Source organism: Chanodichthys erythropterus, chromosome 10, assembly GCF_024489055.1.
Source record: "Chanodichthys erythropterus isolate Z2021 chromosome 10, ASM2448905v1, whole genome shotgun sequence".
Taxonomy (NCBI): domain Eukaryota; kingdom Metazoa; phylum Chordata; class Actinopteri; order Cypriniformes; family Xenocyprididae; genus Chanodichthys; species Chanodichthys erythropterus.
Window position 1 is genome coordinate 35584141 of NC_090230.1, and position 17930 is coordinate 35602070.

Consider the following 17930-nt stretch of genomic DNA (forward strand, 5'->3'; position numbering starts at 1 on the left):
GTCTTTAGTTACTTGCTGACATCTGTTGGACAGAAAAGTGAATTACATGACATTAGTGCTTTTTAGACAGTTCACATTTGTAAATAAATAACTTTGGGATATTGAATATTATAATGGCAGGCGATTTATTTATTTAATTATATATCTATTGTTATCGTTATTCATTTATTATTTATTATTATGAGGATCTTTTTAATATTTGTGTCTTTTTTTGTCATGTTTAACCGTAATTGCAATATGGACAGTTAAAAATAAATACATATTTAAAAAAATAATAATTGTTAAAGCAATCCATAGTATTCAACTGCATGAATGAAACGAACTGCATTATCCAGTAACCACAAACGACTGTGATTGGTCCGTTCTGGCCAGCGCGGAGAAAGCTTACAGGTACCACGTGAAAAATTAGAGCTGACTTCTGGGCCTCTAAGCTAAGCTCCGCCCATTAGGGTCTCTCCCGTACGCCACTTGCGCTGTCCTCCAGTCCAGATAGGGGCAGTGATGCTCCGTTAACAGCCACGTATCATCCCACAGGAAGAGAGCAGCGACAATAACAACAACAGCGTCTGGCAGCTGTGCAGTTATTGCCTAATGTGCGATATCAAATTTTCATTAAGCGTTATAAACTCATTTTGATTTATCTGTATATCGTCTCGTTGGGTCTTTTAAATATTAAATGGTGAGTGAGATGTCATGACAACCTGATTATATTATAAAAGGAAGTTGTTTACTTACCTGTGCTGACTTTCTGAGCTTGTAGTCATGTTGTGATTGCAGCTTTAACATGTTAAACCGCTGTCTTCTGCTCATCCAGGATGGTCAGATCTAGACCATATAACTGCTGAAGATATCAGAAAACCAGCGGTGAACTCTTCTCTGACATCATGGCCCAGCAGAGAGGAGTCAACAGCCTTCAGTTCAACCAGGACCAGAGTGAGTCTGAAATACATTTCCTTTCAAAGTCATCCTGCTATCTTTTTATTTCTATCTAAGAAAACTATAATATTGTGTTTTAGAGTAACCCTTTCCTAAAGGTGTTCATTCACATATAAGTAGTGATTGAAAATTTTTAATATATCTAGAGAGCAGAGTGGCCTATTTAATACCAATATTTTTATAATACAATTTCATGATAGTGAATGAGACCTACAAAATTGTCAAATCAAACGAACACATATATGGAAGCTTGTTTCCGCCACTAAATAAAATATTTAAAAAAAAAATGGTAATTGCGACTTTTTTATCTCAGAATTGCGTGATATAAACTTGCAATTGTGAGAAAAAAGTCAGAATTGCAAGGAAAAATGTCTGAATTGCGAGAAAAAAGTCAGAACTGTGGGATATAAACTCACAACTGCGAGGGAAAAGTCAGAATTGTGAGATACAAACTCGCAATTGTGAGAAAAATAGTCAGAATTGACTTGGCTGGGTAAAGTTGGTTTCATATTCGCACATTCGGACATCCGTATTCAATAGCCTTGTTAATCACACTACATTGGACATTCACAAGTAAATATGCCATTAAAACAATACTTGCCTATTTTGATCGACTGTGAAAAATGTTGTAATTTGACAATCATTGGTTGTCAATATCATGTCGCTGCTTAAAATTCGCAAACATTAATTTATTGCACATTTATTGGAAAGTCTGAATTTATCAGAAGTCCGAATGTGCGAATATAAAACCAACTTTAACCAAGTTCAGAACTACAAGAAATAGTCAGAATTGTGGGATATAAACTCGCAATTGTGAGAATATTAGGCAGAATTGCAAGAAAAAAGTCAGAATTGTGAGATATAAACTTGCAATTGCAAGAAATAGTCAGAATTGTGGGATATAAACTTGCAATTGTGGGAAAAATAGTCAGAATTGCAAAAAAAAAGTCTGAATTGTGGGATATAAACTTGCAATTGTGGGAAAAATAGTCAGAATTGCAAAAAAAAAAGTCAGAATTGTGGGATATAAACTTGCAATTGTGGGAAAAATAGTCAGAATTGCAAAAAAAAGTCAGAATTGTGGGATATAAACTTGCAATTGTGGGAAAAATAGTCAGAATTGTGGGATATAAACTTGCAATTGCAAGAAATAGTCAGAATTGTGGGATATAAACTTGCAATTGTGGGAAAAAAGTCAGAATTGTGGGATATAAACTTGCAATTGTGAGAAAAAAGTCAGAATTGTGGGATATAAACTTGCAATTGTGAGAAAAAAGTCAGAATTGTGGGATATAAACTTGCAATTGTGAGAAAAAAGTCAGAATTGTGGGATATAAACTTGCAATTGCAAGAAATAGTCAGAATTGTGGGATATAAACTTGCAATTGTGGGAAAAATAGTCAGAATTGCAAAAAAAAAGTCAGAATTGTGGGATATAAACTTGCAATTGTGAGAAAAATAGTCAGAATTGCAAAAAAAAAAGTCAGAATTGTGGGATATAAACTTGCAATTGTGGGAAAAATAGTCAGAATTGCAAAAAAAAGTCAGAATTGTGGGATATAAACTTGCAATTGTGAGAAAAAAGTCAGAATTGTGGGATATAAACTTGCAATTGCAAGAAATAGTCAGAATTGTGGGATATAAACTTGCAATTGTGGGAAAAATAGTCAGAATTGCAAAAAAAAAAGTCATAATTGTGGGATATAAACTTGCAATTGTGAGGTCAGAATTGTGGGATAAAATAGTCAGAATTGCAAAAAAAAAAGTCATAATTGTGGGATATAAACTTGCAATTGTGGGAAAAATAGTCAGAATTGCAAAAAAAAAGTCAGAATTGTGGGATATAAACTTGCAATTGTGGGAAAAATAGTCAGATTTGCAAAAAAAAGTCAGAATTGTGGGATATAAACTTGCAATTGTGAGAAAAAAGTCAGAATTGTGGGATATAAACTTGCAATTGCAAGAAATAGTCAGAATTGTGGGATATAAACTTGCAATTGTGGGAAAAATAGTCAGAATTGCAAAAAAAAAAGTCAGAATTGTGGGATATAAACTTGCAATTGTGGGAAAAATAGTCAGAATTGCAAAAAAAAGTCAGAATTGTGGGATATAAACTTGCAATTGTGAGAAAAAAGTCAGAATTGTGGGATATAAACTTGCAATTGTGAGAAAAAAGTCAGAATTGTGGGATATAAACTTGCAATTGCAAGAAATAGTCAGAATTGTGGGATATAAACTTGCAATTGTGGGAAAAATAGTCAGAATTGCAAAAAAAAGTCAGAATTGTGGGATATAAACTTGCAATTGTGGGAAAAATAGTCAGAATTGCGAGAAAAAAGTCAGAATTGTGGGATATAAACTTGCAATTGTGAGAAAAATAGTCAGAATTGCGAGAAAAAAGTCAGAATTGTGGGATATAAACTTGCAATTGCAAGAAATAGTCAGAATTGTGGGATATAAATTTGCAATGGTGAGAAAAAGTTCACAACATTTTTTGAAAAAAAAGTGCATTATTTATTGACATGGTAGATTTTTAAACTGACTAAAATGGAAATAAAGCCAATAATCTTAAAAAATTGCAAAATATCAGCAAAAATATTATTGATGATATACTCATGATGTGTACTCTTCATGTACTGATTTCCATGTTATGTAGGTTGTTTCTGCTGTGCCATGGAAACAGGTGTCCGCATTTATAATGTGGAACCTTTAATGGAAAAAGGTCATTTAGGTAAAATATATTTTTTTCTTTTTAAATAAAACCTATTTGTAGAGAGTTATCTATTAATTGTCTGTGATTTGATTGGTTATAGACCACGAGCAGGTGGGCAGCATCGCCCTGTGTTCAATGCTTCATCGATCAAACCTCTTGGCTGTAGTGGGAGGCGGCGTCAACCCTAAATTCTCTGAAATCTCAGGTAACCAAGAGTATAAATTGCACTTTAATACTTGGTTAAACTACACTTAAAGGGATCATTATTTACTCACCCTCAAGTTGAACACAAAAGAAGATATTTTGAAGAATGTTGGTAACCAGACAGTTGACGATTGCCATTGACTTTCATAGTAGGAAAAAAAAATACTATGGAAGTCAATGGCTACCGTCAACTGTATGGTTACCAACATTCTACAAAATATCTCATAAAAGAAAACGTAACTTATACAAACTCAATTTTTATCTTTGGGTGAACTATCTCTTTAAACTGCTTCCCTCTTAGATGGTTCGATCTAGGTTATTGAAGCTGGAATGAACTGTTTCACAATCTTATCCTATGTTTCATCTTATCTTTGGCAGTATTAATATGGGATGATGCTCAGGAAGTGCGAGACCCCAAGGACAAATTAGTACTCGAGTTCACATTCACCAAACCAGTGCTCGCTGTGCGTATGAGACACGACAAGTAAGATACAAGGCCATTAAGACAATAGTGCTTCATCTTTTCAATTACAAATGCTGTTTGTGTTTAACGTCTCATTTCCTGTCCTTTGTATGTGAAGAATCATCATTGTCTTGAAAAATAGGATCTACGTTTATAGTTTCCCAGACAACCCTGTCAAGCTTTTTGAGTTTGACACTCGAGATAACCCAAAAGGTATTGAGTGCATCACTTGTGAGAGGCATTACATGTATATATATATATATATATAAAATACATATGCATTACTTATACGTATTTTTGGGTTTGTAGGTTTGTGTGACCTTTGTCCTAGTTTGGAAAAACAATTGCTGGTTTTCCCTGGACACAAATGTGGCAGTTTACAATTAGTGGTAAGACTTATGTAAAACTTAATATATAAACTATATATATATATATATGAGCATCTTTTGGATATAAAAACATTAAAAATTCAAATCTACATTTTGATTTTAAAAAGTTATTATAAAAACGTATTATTTTTCCCCCAAAATGCAATTAATCCATCAATATAAAAGTTATTTTTCAAATTAAACATTGCCAATATTTATCTTATATTCAGGCATTTTACTAAAAATACATTCAACCGTCGCTCCCAAAATGGTCATCTTGTTAATGTTATGAATTATTTGTCTTTACCGATTAAAGAGTATCTGGCCCACCGCACAGTTAAATAAACACATTTGCCGAGTACATTGGTATTAAAAACGGCTTTTAAAAAAGCCTTTAATATTTACAGTGGGTGGAATGGTGCGCTGTGATTGGTTGAGAGCGGATATATCACGTTCTGCAGAAAAGGAGACTGGCGTTTGTCGCGTTTTGGGAAGAAAGGGAGAAAACATGACAGAATAACATGAATAACAACTCACCCTTTAAAACTTGCAGTCATTTATTAATACATTATTAGTGTTATTACTATTATTTAACCTTGTTTATGACTCTTTGACAGGAACTTTCCAACACAAAACCTGGCACATCTTCTGCCCCTTTCACTATAAACGCCCACCAAAGTGAAATCGCCTGCCTGGCGCTGAACCAGCTGGGCAGTGTGGTTGCGTCTGCCTCCAGAAAGGGCACGTTGATCCGTCTGTTTGACACTACGACACGAGACAAGCTAGTGGAACTACGGAGAGGAACTGACCCTGCTACGCTCTACTGGTATAGTATTGGAGCTTCTTCTTTAACTAGCTTTGCTCACTCTGGACATTCTCTCAACTTCATGAGGAGCATCCTGGGATACTTTCTAAACAGTAATGGAGTTCATGTATGCTGAACATGTATATGTCTGATCAAACTATCTAAAAAAATTGTTTTATGAAGCTAATTTAATTTAAAATATTTATTTATTAAAAAAATTGTAACTTACATGTAATATTATGTTTGAGTAAAGCAACTCTTCACTAATATTATAAATGTATTAATAATTAGTGATTGACTAATATGACATTTTTAATGTAGATATCAAGACAGCAGAGTGGCCAATACATTTCATATGAAAAATATATATTGCTGTTTTTTTTTTTATTTTTATTTTTTTTTTTTTTTATTAATGACAGATTATTATTTATTGAATTCTGTTGTTTTCCAACATCAATTTCAGCCATGACGATATCTTATTTTATTAATTATTTTATTAATTTAATTTATATTAAAATAATTATTTATTGAATTTTGTTGTTTTCCAGTATTTATTTATTATTATTATTTTATTTTTTTATTAATGTCAGGTTATTATCTCTTGTTATTAATTCCAGCCATGACTACATTTTATTCTATTTATTTTATTAATATTTGTATTCATTTAGTTTATATTAAATAATTAATTATTATTTATTGTTATTTATTGCTGTTGCTTTCCAGTGTTAATTTCCGCCACGACTAAATTTGATTTGATTTGATTATTTTTTTTATTATTATTATTATTTTATTATTTTTTATTTTTTTATGATGTTATTATATTATTTTATTTTATTCAATTAATTATTTGCTCATTTAGTTTATATTAAAAAAATATTATTTATTGAATTTTATTGTTTTGCAGTATTAATTTCAGCCACGACTATTTTATTTTTTATTTTATTTTTTAATAATTTAGTTCATACTAAATTAATTATTATTTATTGAATTCTGTTTTTCCAGTATTCATTTCAGCCACAGCAATTTTATTTTTTAATAATTTAGTTCATACTAAATTAATCATTATTTATTGAATTCTGTTTTTCCAGTATTAATTTCAGCCATAGCAATTTTATTTTTTATTTTATTTTTTAATAATTTAGTTCATACTAAATTAATCATTATTTATTGAATTCTGTTTTTCCAGTATTAATTTCAGCCATAGCAATTTTATTTTTTAATAATTTAGTTCGTACTAAATTAATTATTATTTATTGAATTCTGTTTTTCCAGTATTAATTTCAGCCACGACTATTTTTATTTTATTTTATTTTATTTTTTAATAATTTAGTTCATACTAAAGTAGTTATTATTTATTGAATTCTGTTTTTCCAGTATTAATTTCAGCCACGACTATTTTATTTTTTGTTTTATTTTATTTTTTAATAATTTAGTTCAGACTAAATTAATTATTATTTATTGAATTCTGTTTTTCCAGTATTAATTTCAGCCACAGCAATTTTATTTTTTATTTTATTTTTTAATAATTTAGTTCGTACTAAATTAATTATTATTTATTGAATTCTGTTTTTCCAGTATTAATTTCAGCCACAGCAATTTTATTTTTTATTTTATTTTTTAATAATTTAGTTCATACTAAATTAATTATTATTTATTGAATTCTGTTTTTCCAGTATTAATTTCAGCCACAACAATTTTATTTTATTTTTTATTAATTTAGTTTGTACTAAACGAATTATTATTTATTGAATTCTGTTTTTCCAGTATTAATTTCAGCCACAGCAATTTTATTTTTTATTTTATTTTTTAATAATTTAGTTCATACTAAATTAATCATTATTTATTGAATTCTGTTTTTCCAGTATTAATTTCAGCCATAGCAATTTTATTTTTTAATAATTTAGTTCGTACTAAATTAATTATTATTTATTGAATTCTGTTTTTCCAGTATTAATTTCAGCCACGACTATTTTTATTTTATTTTATTTTATTTTTTAATAATTTAGTTCATACTAAAGTAGTTATTATTTATTGAATTCTGTTTTTCCAGTATTAATTTCAGCCACGACTATTTTATTTTTTATTTTATTTTATTTTTTAATAATTTAGTTCATACTAAATTAATTATTATTTATTGAATTCTGTTGTTTTCCAGTATTAATTTCAGCCACAACAATTTTATTTTATTTTTTATTAATTTAGTTTGTACTAAATTAATTATTATTTATTGAATTCTGTTGTCTTCCAGTATTAATTTCAGCCACGACTATTTTATTTTTTGTTTTATTTTATTTTTTAATAATTTAGTTCATACTAAATTAATCATTATTTATTGAATTCTGTTTTTCCAGTATTAATTTCAGCCACAGCAATTTTATTTTTTATTTTATTTTTTAATAATTTAGTTCATACTAAATTAATCATTATTTATTGAATTCTGTTTTTCCAGTATTAATTTCAGCCACAGCAATTTTATTTTTTATTTTATTTTTTAATAATTTAGTTCATACTAAATTAATTATTATTCATTGAATTCTGTTTTTCCAGTATTAATTTCAGCCACAACAATTTTATTTTTAATTTTTTATTAATTTTGTTCATACTAAATTAATCATTATTTATTGAATTCTGTTGTTTTCCAGTATTAATTTCAGCCACGACTATTTTATTTTTTATTTTATTTTATTTTTTAATAATTTAGTTCATACTAAATTAGTTATTATTTATTGAATTCTGTTTTTCCAGTATTAATTTCAGCCACGACTATTTTATTTTTTATTTTATTTTATTTTTTAATAATTTAGTTCATACTAAATTAGTTATTATTTATTGAATTCTGTTTTTCCAGTATTAATTTCAGCCACGACTATTTTATTTTTTGTTTTATTTTATTTTTCAATAATTTATTTCATACTAAATTAATTATTATTTATTGAATTCTGTTGTCTTCCAGTATTAATTTCAGCCACAACAATTTTATTTTATTTTTTATTAATTTAGTTTGTACTAAACGAATTATTATTTATTGAATTCTGTTGTCTTCCAGTATTAATTTCAGCCACGACTCATCATTTCTGTGTGCATCAAGCGACAAGGGAACTGTGCACATATTTGCTCTGAAAGACACCAAACTGAACCGTCGCTCTGCGTAAGATTTTCACAAACATTCCTAGTTGATCATGTTACTAAAACACCCAATTTTCATTTCATGTCAGTCTATATTACATTCACAGTGTTAGAAATATCCTTGTAGTCCCTGGCATTTATGCGTGGCTTCTCGTCTTCTGTAGTTTGGCACGTGTAGGAAAGGTGGGTCCGGTCATCGGGCAGTATGTGGACAGTCAGTGGTCTCTGGCTAATTTCACGGTGCCGGCTGAGTGCGCTTGCATCTGTGCTTTTGGGAAGAACACCTCCAAGAACGTCAACTCTGTTATTGGTATGTGTTTTTTTTTTTTTTCAAGACCTTTGAGTGAATCAGTATTGATCTGTCAGTTTTTCTTATCACATGTATCTCTCTTTGAAGCCATATGTGTTGATGGGACATTCCACAAGTACGTCTTCACCCCTGATGGAAACTGCAACCGCGAGGCTTTTGACGTGTATCTGGACATTTGCGATGATGATGATTTTTAAGGCTGGAGATTGAGTTTTATCTAATGTAAAATAGTGGTCACTTTAACAGTGAACTGTAATGGTTAAAATCTTCCTGTTGCTTGTTTCTGTGAGTTTATATTACTGCCTTGTATAATCAAATGTATATAAAATCAGTCTGTGAGAGGAAATGACTTGTAATCTTTGATCTTATCACTCCACAAGCAGAAGTTTCAAAGTCTGTGATCATTTGCTTGTCCTTCAGAGATGCCCGACCTTTGAACACTTTTGAATGATTTCTCATGATTGTTTGTCCTGTTGTTGAGCTGTTACTCTTGAGGAATAAGGTCCTTTACACTTTAAGGAACTTTATTTATAAGATTAAAACAGCCATTTGGGACTGAATCTGTTTTTATGTAATAAATAGTACAACTTCTAATATGATCTTTATGATCAAATCAACGCATTTTACACTGTTACATAAAGACAAAATATTCGTTTTCATTGCATATACTACAGTTCAAAAGTTTTGGTTCTCTTATGCTCAACAAGGCCGCAAATATTGGATAATACAATAAAAACAGTAATATTGTCAAAAATTTTGTATTTGAATATATTTTAAAATATAATTTATTCCTGTGATCAAAGCTGAATTTTCAGCATCATTACTCCAGTCTTCAGTGTCACATGATCCTTCAGAAATCATTCTGATATGCTGATTTGCTGCTCAATAAACATTAATTATTTTCATCATTGTTGAAAACTGTTGTGCTGCTTAATATTTTGTGGAAACCATTTTCTTCAGGATTCTTTTATAAATATAAACTTCAAAAGCATTTATTTGAAATAGAAATCATTTGTAATGTAATGTTATAAATGTCTTTACTGTCACCTTTGTTCATTTTAATGCATCCTTGCTGAATAAAAGTATCCATTTCTTTTCTTTTTTTAAAACGTTACTGACCCTAGAGAAGTTCTTATACATTAAATAGTGAAATAAATCAACATCTAAGTTAAATAAATATACTATAAGTGAACAGTTCTGCCAGGCAAATTATGAGTGTGTTAATGGACAGTATGAATGCGAGAAAAAGATAAAACATAGGATAGATAGAGTTTTCAGTGCATTATAAACTTTCAAAATGATAGATAAGTTTATATGAGATATAAACATCATGGCACAGAGATGTATGAAACACGTTTGTATTTTATTCTCAGTGACTATGCTCAGACAGAGACATAAACATGAAGGGTGTTGAGTATTGAGCTGAGTCAAGGGAGGGAGTGTTTGCGGCTCGTTATTACACACGGATGTGCTGAACTGACCGTGACAACCATCCAAAAACACGCAACACGACCCAAAGAGTGTGTCCAGAGCTGATCAGAGACGGCGGAGGTGTCGAGTTTGGTTGTTTTTGTTGTATGACAGCAGAAGATTGTCGCGCCGACGGCGGGATTTCTCCTCGGAAAGTGAGTTTTTGTCATGCTAACATGCTAGCCGTCTACGCTAACACAGCAGAAGTGACAAGTGAAAAAATATTGAAACTGTTTCTGACTGAAACGCTCTAAAATAATAAAATCTAAGATTTAAACGTTTTAAGTGTTCAAAAAATGCTTATTTATATAGCTCAAATGTGGTAAATTTGCGGTATGTTTACTAGCTTTTCATAGCTTTAGCACAAAAACTGAGACGCTAAATTGATTGTTTAAAAACATTAGACGGGTTTGGGGTTATTTTATTAGATTAATCTAAATCAGAAATATCTTGTATACTTCAACACTGACACTTTCATATTTGACAGGACATTTGCAGATGGTTAGCATGGATTGCAAGCTAATATTGACGTTGACATCAAGCATCTTTTGGCACCAAGCATCTTTTTATTATCAATAAATGAAAAACAGAATTATTCACATTCATGATACGGCTTGTGTTACACGCAGTATGGCAGATTTGTCGCTTGGGCACAAAACTGACATCGAGCAACCTTCCCTTTTCAACATGTGTGTGTTTGGCAATCACAGTCATTGCATGTCACTTGCACAGACGTTGCATACTAAAAGACTTAATTGCATATTAAGTTGAATTCTACAGTTGATCTTATTGTTTTATTTTATTATTCAGGCACAGTTTAGTCCACAAGGATGGCTTCTCGTAAGAAGGTGCTCCTGAAGGTGATCATTCTCGGGGATTCTGGGTAAGTGATGGCCTTATGAAGCAGTCATGCCTGACAATGTTATCTAATTAGGTTTTGAGACACAAACTAACTTTTAGTTTGATAAATACAATAATTGCTCTTCTACTTATGTCCAACAGTGTTGGGAAGACCTCTCTGATGAACCAATATGTCAATAAGAAGTTCAGCAATCAGTATAAAGCCACTATCGGTGCAGATTTTCTTACAAAGGAGGTGATGGTGGATGACAGGCTGGTGACAATGCAGGTATCATTTTTAGGAACCATTTTTTGCTCAGCACATTTTATTTATATATAATTATGTTTTGTTTGTTTTTTTAGCCTGAGGTCCTCTTACAATGTTAGTCAAGTCCTTTTTAACCAAATAATATTTTATATTATGATACTTTATAATATAGGTGAAAGTGACATGTAAATAGGGTTGGGAATCGTTAGAAATTTTCCGGTTCCGATTCCATTCAAATCATTAAACAACCAATAAAAATTAGTAGTAAGGGAAAAAATTGCACAATACTTAACTCAAACAGTCCTTTTTATGTTTATTATACTTGTAAAATAATGATGAACTGCATTTCCACAGCAATTTTTAATCTTTTTTTAAAATTAATTTCAACATTTACTAATGCATTATTAAAATCAAGAGTTGTATTTGTTTATAGTTAATGCACTGTGAAGTAACATGAACAAACTATGAACAACTGTATTTTTATTAACTAACATTAACAAAGATTAACATATACTGTAATGTATTGCTCATAGTTGGTTCATGTTAGTTAATACATTAAAGGGTTAGTTCACCCAGAAATGAAAATTCTGTCATTAATTACTCACCCTCATGTCGTTCTACACCTGTAAGACCTTTGTTAATCTTCAGAACACAAATTAAGATATTTTAGTTGAAATCCGATGGCTCAGTGAGGCCTGCATAGCCAGCAATGACATTTCCTCTCTCAAGATCCATTAATGTACTAAAACATATTTAAATCAGTTCATGTGAGTACAGTGGTTCAATATTAATATTATAAAACGACGAGAATATTTTTGGTGTGCCAAAAAAACAAAATAACGACTTATTGGCTGATTTCAAAACAATGCTTCATGAAGCTTTCGAGCGTTATGAATCTTCTGTGTCGAATCATGATTCGGATCGCGTGTCATACTGCTGAAATCACGAGACTTTGGTGCTCCGAACCGCTGATTCGATACAAGATTCATAACATTCAGCACTTTATAATATTAATATTGAACCACTGTAACATGTGACGTTTTCAACTGGCTAAAAATGCTTTGGTGGCCACGGCCTTAGAAATCAACCGTTCTTTTGTTGTTGTTGTTGTATTTTTGTTTTAAAATATCAAAGAAAATGACACTCATTATATGGCCCTTTAAATGCTGCCCTGTAATATTCTCATGGCCGTTTCAGATCTGGGACACGGCAGGACAGGAGCGCTTCCAGTCTTTGGGTGTGGCTTTTTACCGTGGAGCGGACTGCTGTGTGCTGGTGTATGACGTCACAGCGCCCAACACCTTCAAAACCTTGGACAGCTGGAGGGACGAGTTCCTCATTCAGGCCAGCCCACGAGACCCAGAGAACTTCCCGTTTGTAGTGCTTGGCAACAAAATCGACTTGGAGAACAGACAGGTCTGTCTATATTCAATCTCATTTAACATCAAAATCTGAAAAGAAAATATCATTTTAACACAATTTTCTTGCGTTGATTTTGTTTTTGTTTTTTTGGTTCTTCTGCTTACCAAAGCTGCCATAATTTGATCAAAAATATAGTAATACAATAATAAAATTAAATATTATTACAATTTAAAAATATTTTATTTATTTATATATGTTAAAATGTAATTTATTGCTGTGATCAAAGCTGAATTTTCAGCATCATTACTTCTTCAGTGTCATAATTCTTCAGTGTCACATGATCCTTCAGAAATCATTCTAATATGCTGATTTGCTGCTCATGAAACATTTCTGATTATTATCAATGTTAAAAGCAGTTATGCCGCTTCATATTTTTGTTCAAATAAATGCAGCATTAGTGAGCATAAGAGACTTCTTTTAAAAACATAAAAAAATATTAATTATTCTGAACTTTTGATGATAACATTGATATCTGAACATTTAGATATTATAGTTTTTTATTATTACTTTGTATTTGTTTTTATATTTTCAATTTTAAAGCTGTAGAAATTGTTGCTTTTGTCTTTTTAATTAGATTTTGCTTTTTTTTTTAAATGTCTACATGTATTTTTTTATTAACTTTATTTCAGTCTATTAATCATTTTAGTACATCAAGTTAAACTAAATGAAAATGAGAAATGTTGTCTTGCTAATTAGCTAAAAGTTTATTTATATTATATTTAACTAACCAAAATGTTTTAGTTAACCATAATAGAGTGCAACAGTTGGGTTCTGGAAGTAAAAACTCCATTCATTTTCTCCATAGGGAAATTGATTTATAACGATAACTTATAAACATTTAAAGACAGCCTTACTGTGAGTTAAGAGGTTGTTAAATGATAGTGTTTGTTTCTCTTGAAGCCGTCAGCCCACATTATTTCAATTTAGTTTTAAAATAATCATATTTAACAGTGGCATAATATGTAGTGAAAACTACATTACCCATGATGCTGTTAGCTCCGCCCACTCCCATGAAGCACCACAATTTGTCATTTTTTTCCTGAAAATTCTGAATTATTTGAATATATATGCAAATAATGCAATAAGTTTAAAATATATTGTTTTATATATAAATAATCAACATTTTTAAATGTGTAGTTTTACGTTAATAATTCAATTATGCTGTTCGCAATGCTTCATGGGATTGTAGTTCTTTCTGTCACTAAAGCTGTTAAGTACACAGTCTTGCACCTTTGTATTTTTGTCCTATTTTCAAATACTTTTTTGCTTCAAATCAAAGTTTGTAATGTTGTGATTCACCTCGTAGCTGATTGGCTTAGTTCATGGATTATAACTCTTTAACGAAGACTTTTTTGAAACCCCTATTGGAGAAATTGATGGAAAAAATACTTCTGGGACCAACATCGCTAGAAAAGAGGCTGGCACTCTTTCCAAATATCAATTTACTATATTGACCAATTGACCGCCTTATGCAGGTGACAACGAAACGAGCCCAGGCGTGGTGTCAGAGCAAAAGCAATATCCCATACTTTGAGACCAGTGCAAAAGAGGCCATCAACGTGGACCAAGCTTTCCAAACGATCGCTCGCAACGCCCTCAAACAGGTATGCGCAGTTTGACATGACCAGTAACAGGACTTCAACTCTGATACTAACGGCTGTTCCCGTCACAGGAGTCTGAGGTGGAGACATACGACTTCCCGGACCAGATAAAACTGAGAGATGACAGACCCGTGTCCTCTGGAGATGGCTGCAGCTGCTGAGATGGGACGCAAGGAGACCGAGGGGACCAGAGACGCAGGGGAGAGCCAGCGCGTGGTGGACCGATCCCGCGTTCAGAAGAAAACACTCTTTTTCCAAACTTGTATGTAAAGAACTGTTAGGAATTTATAGACGCTCCCTGTCACAGTATCAGTTTTAATATAACTACCTTTAAGGATATTATTTCTATGAGAAAGAGATGAAACATGATAGTTATTCTATTATTTACAAATGATTTTTTTTTCTTTTTGCATCTTGTTTTTTTCTATAGTGTATTCTTTCATCCATGCAGAATATAGTCTTTCAGACTCGTCTCCTGCTTATATGTCTGTCCGTGCCTTTTTTTTTTTTTTAGGATTTAGTAGCAGTCACACTTCCTTGTAATTCCTTTTTTTTTGCCAAATTCTTTAATATGTTAACCTTAATTGATTCTTTAACTAAACAATCTACACGCACACACAGAATAAACAGCCCAACATTTAATGATATCAAAATCTTCAGCATGGTTTAAGAGTTTATCAGCTTGCCAAGGCCAGAAAGAAAAAAAGTTTGTGCCTAAAGACGCTCACATACACGGTACCTTCTTCGGTATAGGAAGGCTGCATGCCTTGGTGGTGGTGTCGATTGTCGAATGAACGTTTTGGGGATCTGGGAGCTCAGAAAAGTATTAAGTGCAATCATTTTAACCATGCAACATGTTTTCTTTCACTTGAATGAAAGCATTTCCCCAGTTTTAGTTTATGAATGTAACACATTAATGACTAATGTCTTGACCTCATGCTGTTTAATTTCTTGTTTTACAGCTTATTTTTACATTTCAATGTTCATATAGTAGACATTTCTAACGGCTCATCTCATTGACCAAATTATGGGTATGAATCATGTAGGTCAATAAAGTTACAAAATGTGAAGGAAAGCAGAAATCAGAGTCCTGTCAACCCTTGAATCCATGTGATTTTTTTTTTTTACGTCTTTATTTCGAATAACCAGTATTGTAGGTGATTTTGTTTAAAACCTTAGGCTGCATCTAAAATTGCATACTCTTAAACAGGTACTTATTTTGAATAAGTAATTACTTAACGACTTCTAAAAAAAAAGTACATTCTATATAGTATCCAGACGTACTACATTCGCCATATTGTCATGTGACCTACCAGCGTCGCTTCACTGCCATTCACAAATCCTCTCCTGTGGCCTCATGGGATAGTAAGTGTCCATCTTATGCAGACTAAAGTATCTCGCCAGAAGTAGGAGGTCATCCGGGTACTTTTTGCCTACTCTGTGAATTCGGACATACTTCTTTTGTCGCATACTGTTTTTCGCCTACTAGTATGCGATTTTGGACGCAGCCTTAGTGATGTCTGCAAATAAAAACCAACAATCTGTCCCTCTTTTATAAAACAAGACCTTTCCTAGAACACTGTTAAATCATCTCTCTGTATTGTTTTCTCAACAATGCTCCCATAATAAATCTTTATTCAAATGACAAAAAACTGTTTTGACTTCTGTTACATTGTTAAACTTTAACACAACATTTCCTTAAGACATTATGATGATGTGTTGCATTTCTCAGACATTAATTGTGCTTTTTGAGTCCTCGCATTCATACTCAACACATGGTAGCAGATGTTTCTCTTGGACATCCTCATTACACGGTGCAAAAACAGCATCTGCATCCACATTTCTCCTCTTATGCTTGTATTTGTGTCTCAGAGTGTCATTGTGAAACAGGTGGTCCAAATGCATCCATGGTTTCCATCACTAGAGACAAGTGGTCCAAAAACGAACTTACAGAAACACGAAGAATACGGGCTTCATCTGCAGTCCATCTCCTATAAAGACATGAGCAAAAATCTGATTTTATTTTGCATAACAGAATTATTCAGTTTATTTCAACAACCACAGATACATAGATGTTCATTTAATATTATGTCTATCACAAATACATGACACTTTAAATAAAAAGAACACCAGGTAACTGGATCAGTGTGGGAAAGTGTGTCGACCTAAATGTAAATTAGGACAACTATTTTGAACGCTAGATTTGTAGGTGATCGTTGATTGCGTGTTACTCACACAGACAGTGTTTGTCCTGAAACATCCAGATTTTTAGTGATTCCTCCTTTCCTGGGCTCAGGATCAGGAGATAAAGACTGCAGGGCAATAGTCGCCTCTCTCTCAGATGGGAAAGGGACCTTTAAAAAGCTGGTGTTTTGTAGAGTTAAAGAAAACAGGACTTGGATATATTTCTTACTTTATTATTATTAAGCTATTATTTGGCTGCTGAAGATAGTGCCTGATCAAACCCCTCCGTGCAAGCAGCTAAGAGCTGAAAAAGTCGGAATAAATCCTGCGATACAAAAGAAAAGTTTAATATGGTCATTATGAATATTTTTTGATCATTTAGAAACAACAATAAAAGGATACAACTCAAGTTTTCTATCTGCACCGTTCTCACTCATGCAAGCCGCCATGTTGACATGTTTTGTTTGGCTTTAGATTGAAAGCGGCATTTTCGTCAAGTTTTGATTAAACGTAAATCTTCTTTTCATAAAATAACATTCGACACATTTGGATTGACATTACTGCCATATCAACATTAATGTTTAATATTTTTATATCTGATATGTTTAGTGATTATTGTATGCTTTGTTTAGATTATCATTGTTAAAATGTAATTCAGAGTAAATCAATATCTATACTACACATACAATTAATTTGGAAAAATAGCAAGAATAATGAATTAAGTGAAGATAAGTTATATAAATGTGTGAAATGCGTACGAACATTTAAATTTTAATCTTTTGTTAAATTATTGTAATTAATATTATATTATTATTTTGTATTTCCTCTTGAGGAAAAAAACTTAAAAAACGCAAACGGACTCGTTGAATCTTTTTTTGAATCGATTAATTTAAACGACTCATTCGAACAATCCTCTTTACTGTTTGTCACTATGCTTTTGTTGATATAAGTGGCTCCTTACTGAAACATCTGCAAACCTGAGCAACTGAAAACATAGTTAGTAACAGTAGTAGCATATCAAATTTTACCTCAACAACACTGGTCAGTTCAAATGAATCGAATCTACAGTCAGTCACAGACCTGCAGCATCTTCACACTTCCATCACAGAAATGGTCATAAGCCGCGTTTTGGACGCATGGGTTTACGCGTCGATGATGCCCAAAAATGCAGTCTAGGTAGTGTGGAAGGCAAGGCAGCTCACTAGGTCTTGCGACACAGC

The 17930-nt window shown here is 31.8% G+C and overlaps 3 protein-coding genes and 1 long non-coding RNA gene across 4 annotated transcripts in view; 2 read left to right on the top strand and 2 right to left on the bottom strand.

Annotated features, from left to right (window-relative positions):
- LOC137029448 (uncharacterized) overlaps window positions 1–854 on the bottom strand; it is a 40079-nt gene extending 39225 nt beyond the window's left edge. Inside the window, exon 1 of the long non-coding RNA XR_010896294.1 lies at window positions 736–854. This is a non-coding gene — a long non-coding RNA (uncharacterized lncRNA). The remainder of the gene's footprint in view (window positions 1–735) is intronic.
- Window positions 503–9830, top strand: wdr45 (WD repeat domain 45). Its single transcript, XM_067399052.1, has 11 exons — window positions 503–679; window positions 815–933; window positions 3593–3667; window positions 3750–3854; window positions 4232–4337; window positions 4435–4529; window positions 4626–4705; window positions 5302–5510; window positions 8536–8637; window positions 8780–8925; window positions 9013–9830. The coding sequence occupies exons 2-11, from the start codon at window positions 885–887 to the stop codon at window positions 9120–9122; spliced, it is 1077 nt and encodes a 358-aa protein (XP_067255153.1). The 5' UTR covers window positions 503–679; window positions 815–884; the 3' UTR covers window positions 9123–9830.
- Window positions 9831–10342: 512 nt separating this feature from the next.
- On the top strand, window positions 10343–16182 carry zgc:100918 (Ras-related protein rab7-like). Its single transcript, XM_067399053.1, has 6 exons — window positions 10343–10550; window positions 11206–11278; window positions 11398–11524; window positions 12701–12919; window positions 14401–14529; window positions 14598–16182. The coding sequence occupies exons 2-6, from the start codon at window positions 11226–11228 to the stop codon at window positions 14685–14687; spliced, it is 618 nt and encodes a 205-aa protein (XP_067255154.1). The 5' UTR covers window positions 10343–10550; window positions 11206–11225; the 3' UTR covers window positions 14688–16182.
- Window positions 14985–17173, bottom strand: LOC137029450 (L antigen family member 3-like). The gene is made up of 3 exons (XM_067399054.1): window positions 17113–17173; window positions 16762–16890; window positions 14985–16517 (listed from the first exon to the last, which is right to left on the bottom strand). The coding sequence occupies exons 1-3, from the start codon at window positions 17157–17159 to the stop codon at window positions 16403–16405; spliced, it is 291 nt and encodes a 96-aa protein (XP_067255155.1). The 5' UTR covers window positions 17160–17173; the 3' UTR covers window positions 14985–16402.
- Window positions 17174–17930: the final 757 nt, after the last annotated feature.

Excerpts from the sequence above, each read along its gene's own strand:
- wdr45 (XM_067399052.1), top strand. The coding sequence starts at position 885 with ATGGCCCAGCAGAGAGGAGTCAACAGCCTTCAGTTCAACCAGGACCAG. Across the intron at positions 934-3,592 it reads TCAGTTCAACCAGGACCAGA|GTTGTTTCTGCTGTGCCATG; the intron begins GTGAGTCTGAAA and ends CATGTTATGTAG. Across the intron at positions 8,926-9,012 it reads GAACGTCAACTCTGTTATTG|CCATATGTGTTGATGGGACA; the intron begins GTATGTGTTTTT and ends CTCTCTTTGAAG.
- zgc:100918 (XM_067399053.1), top strand. The coding sequence starts at position 11,226 with ATGGCTTCTCGTAAGAAGGTGCTCCTGAAGGTGATCATTCTCGGGGAT. Across the intron at positions 11,279-11,397 it reads ATCATTCTCGGGGATTCTGG|TGTTGGGAAGACCTCTCTGA; the intron begins GTAAGTGATGGC and ends TATGTCCAACAG. Across the intron at positions 12,920-14,400 it reads TCGACTTGGAGAACAGACAG|GTGACAACGAAACGAGCCCA; the intron begins GTCTGTCTATAT and ends CGCCTTATGCAG.
- LOC137029450 (XM_067399054.1), bottom strand. The coding sequence starts at position 17,159 with ATGGCGGCTTGCATGAGTGAGAACGGTGCAGATAGAAAACTTGAGTT. Across the intron at positions 16,891-17,112 it reads GCAGATAGAAAACTTGAGTT|CTTTTTAAAGGTCCCTTTCC; the intron begins GTATCCTTTTAT and ends ACAAAACACCAG. Across the intron at positions 16,518-16,761 it reads TCAGGACAAACACTGTCTGT|GAGATGGACTGCAGATGAAG; the intron begins GTGAGTAACACG and ends ATGTCTTTATAG.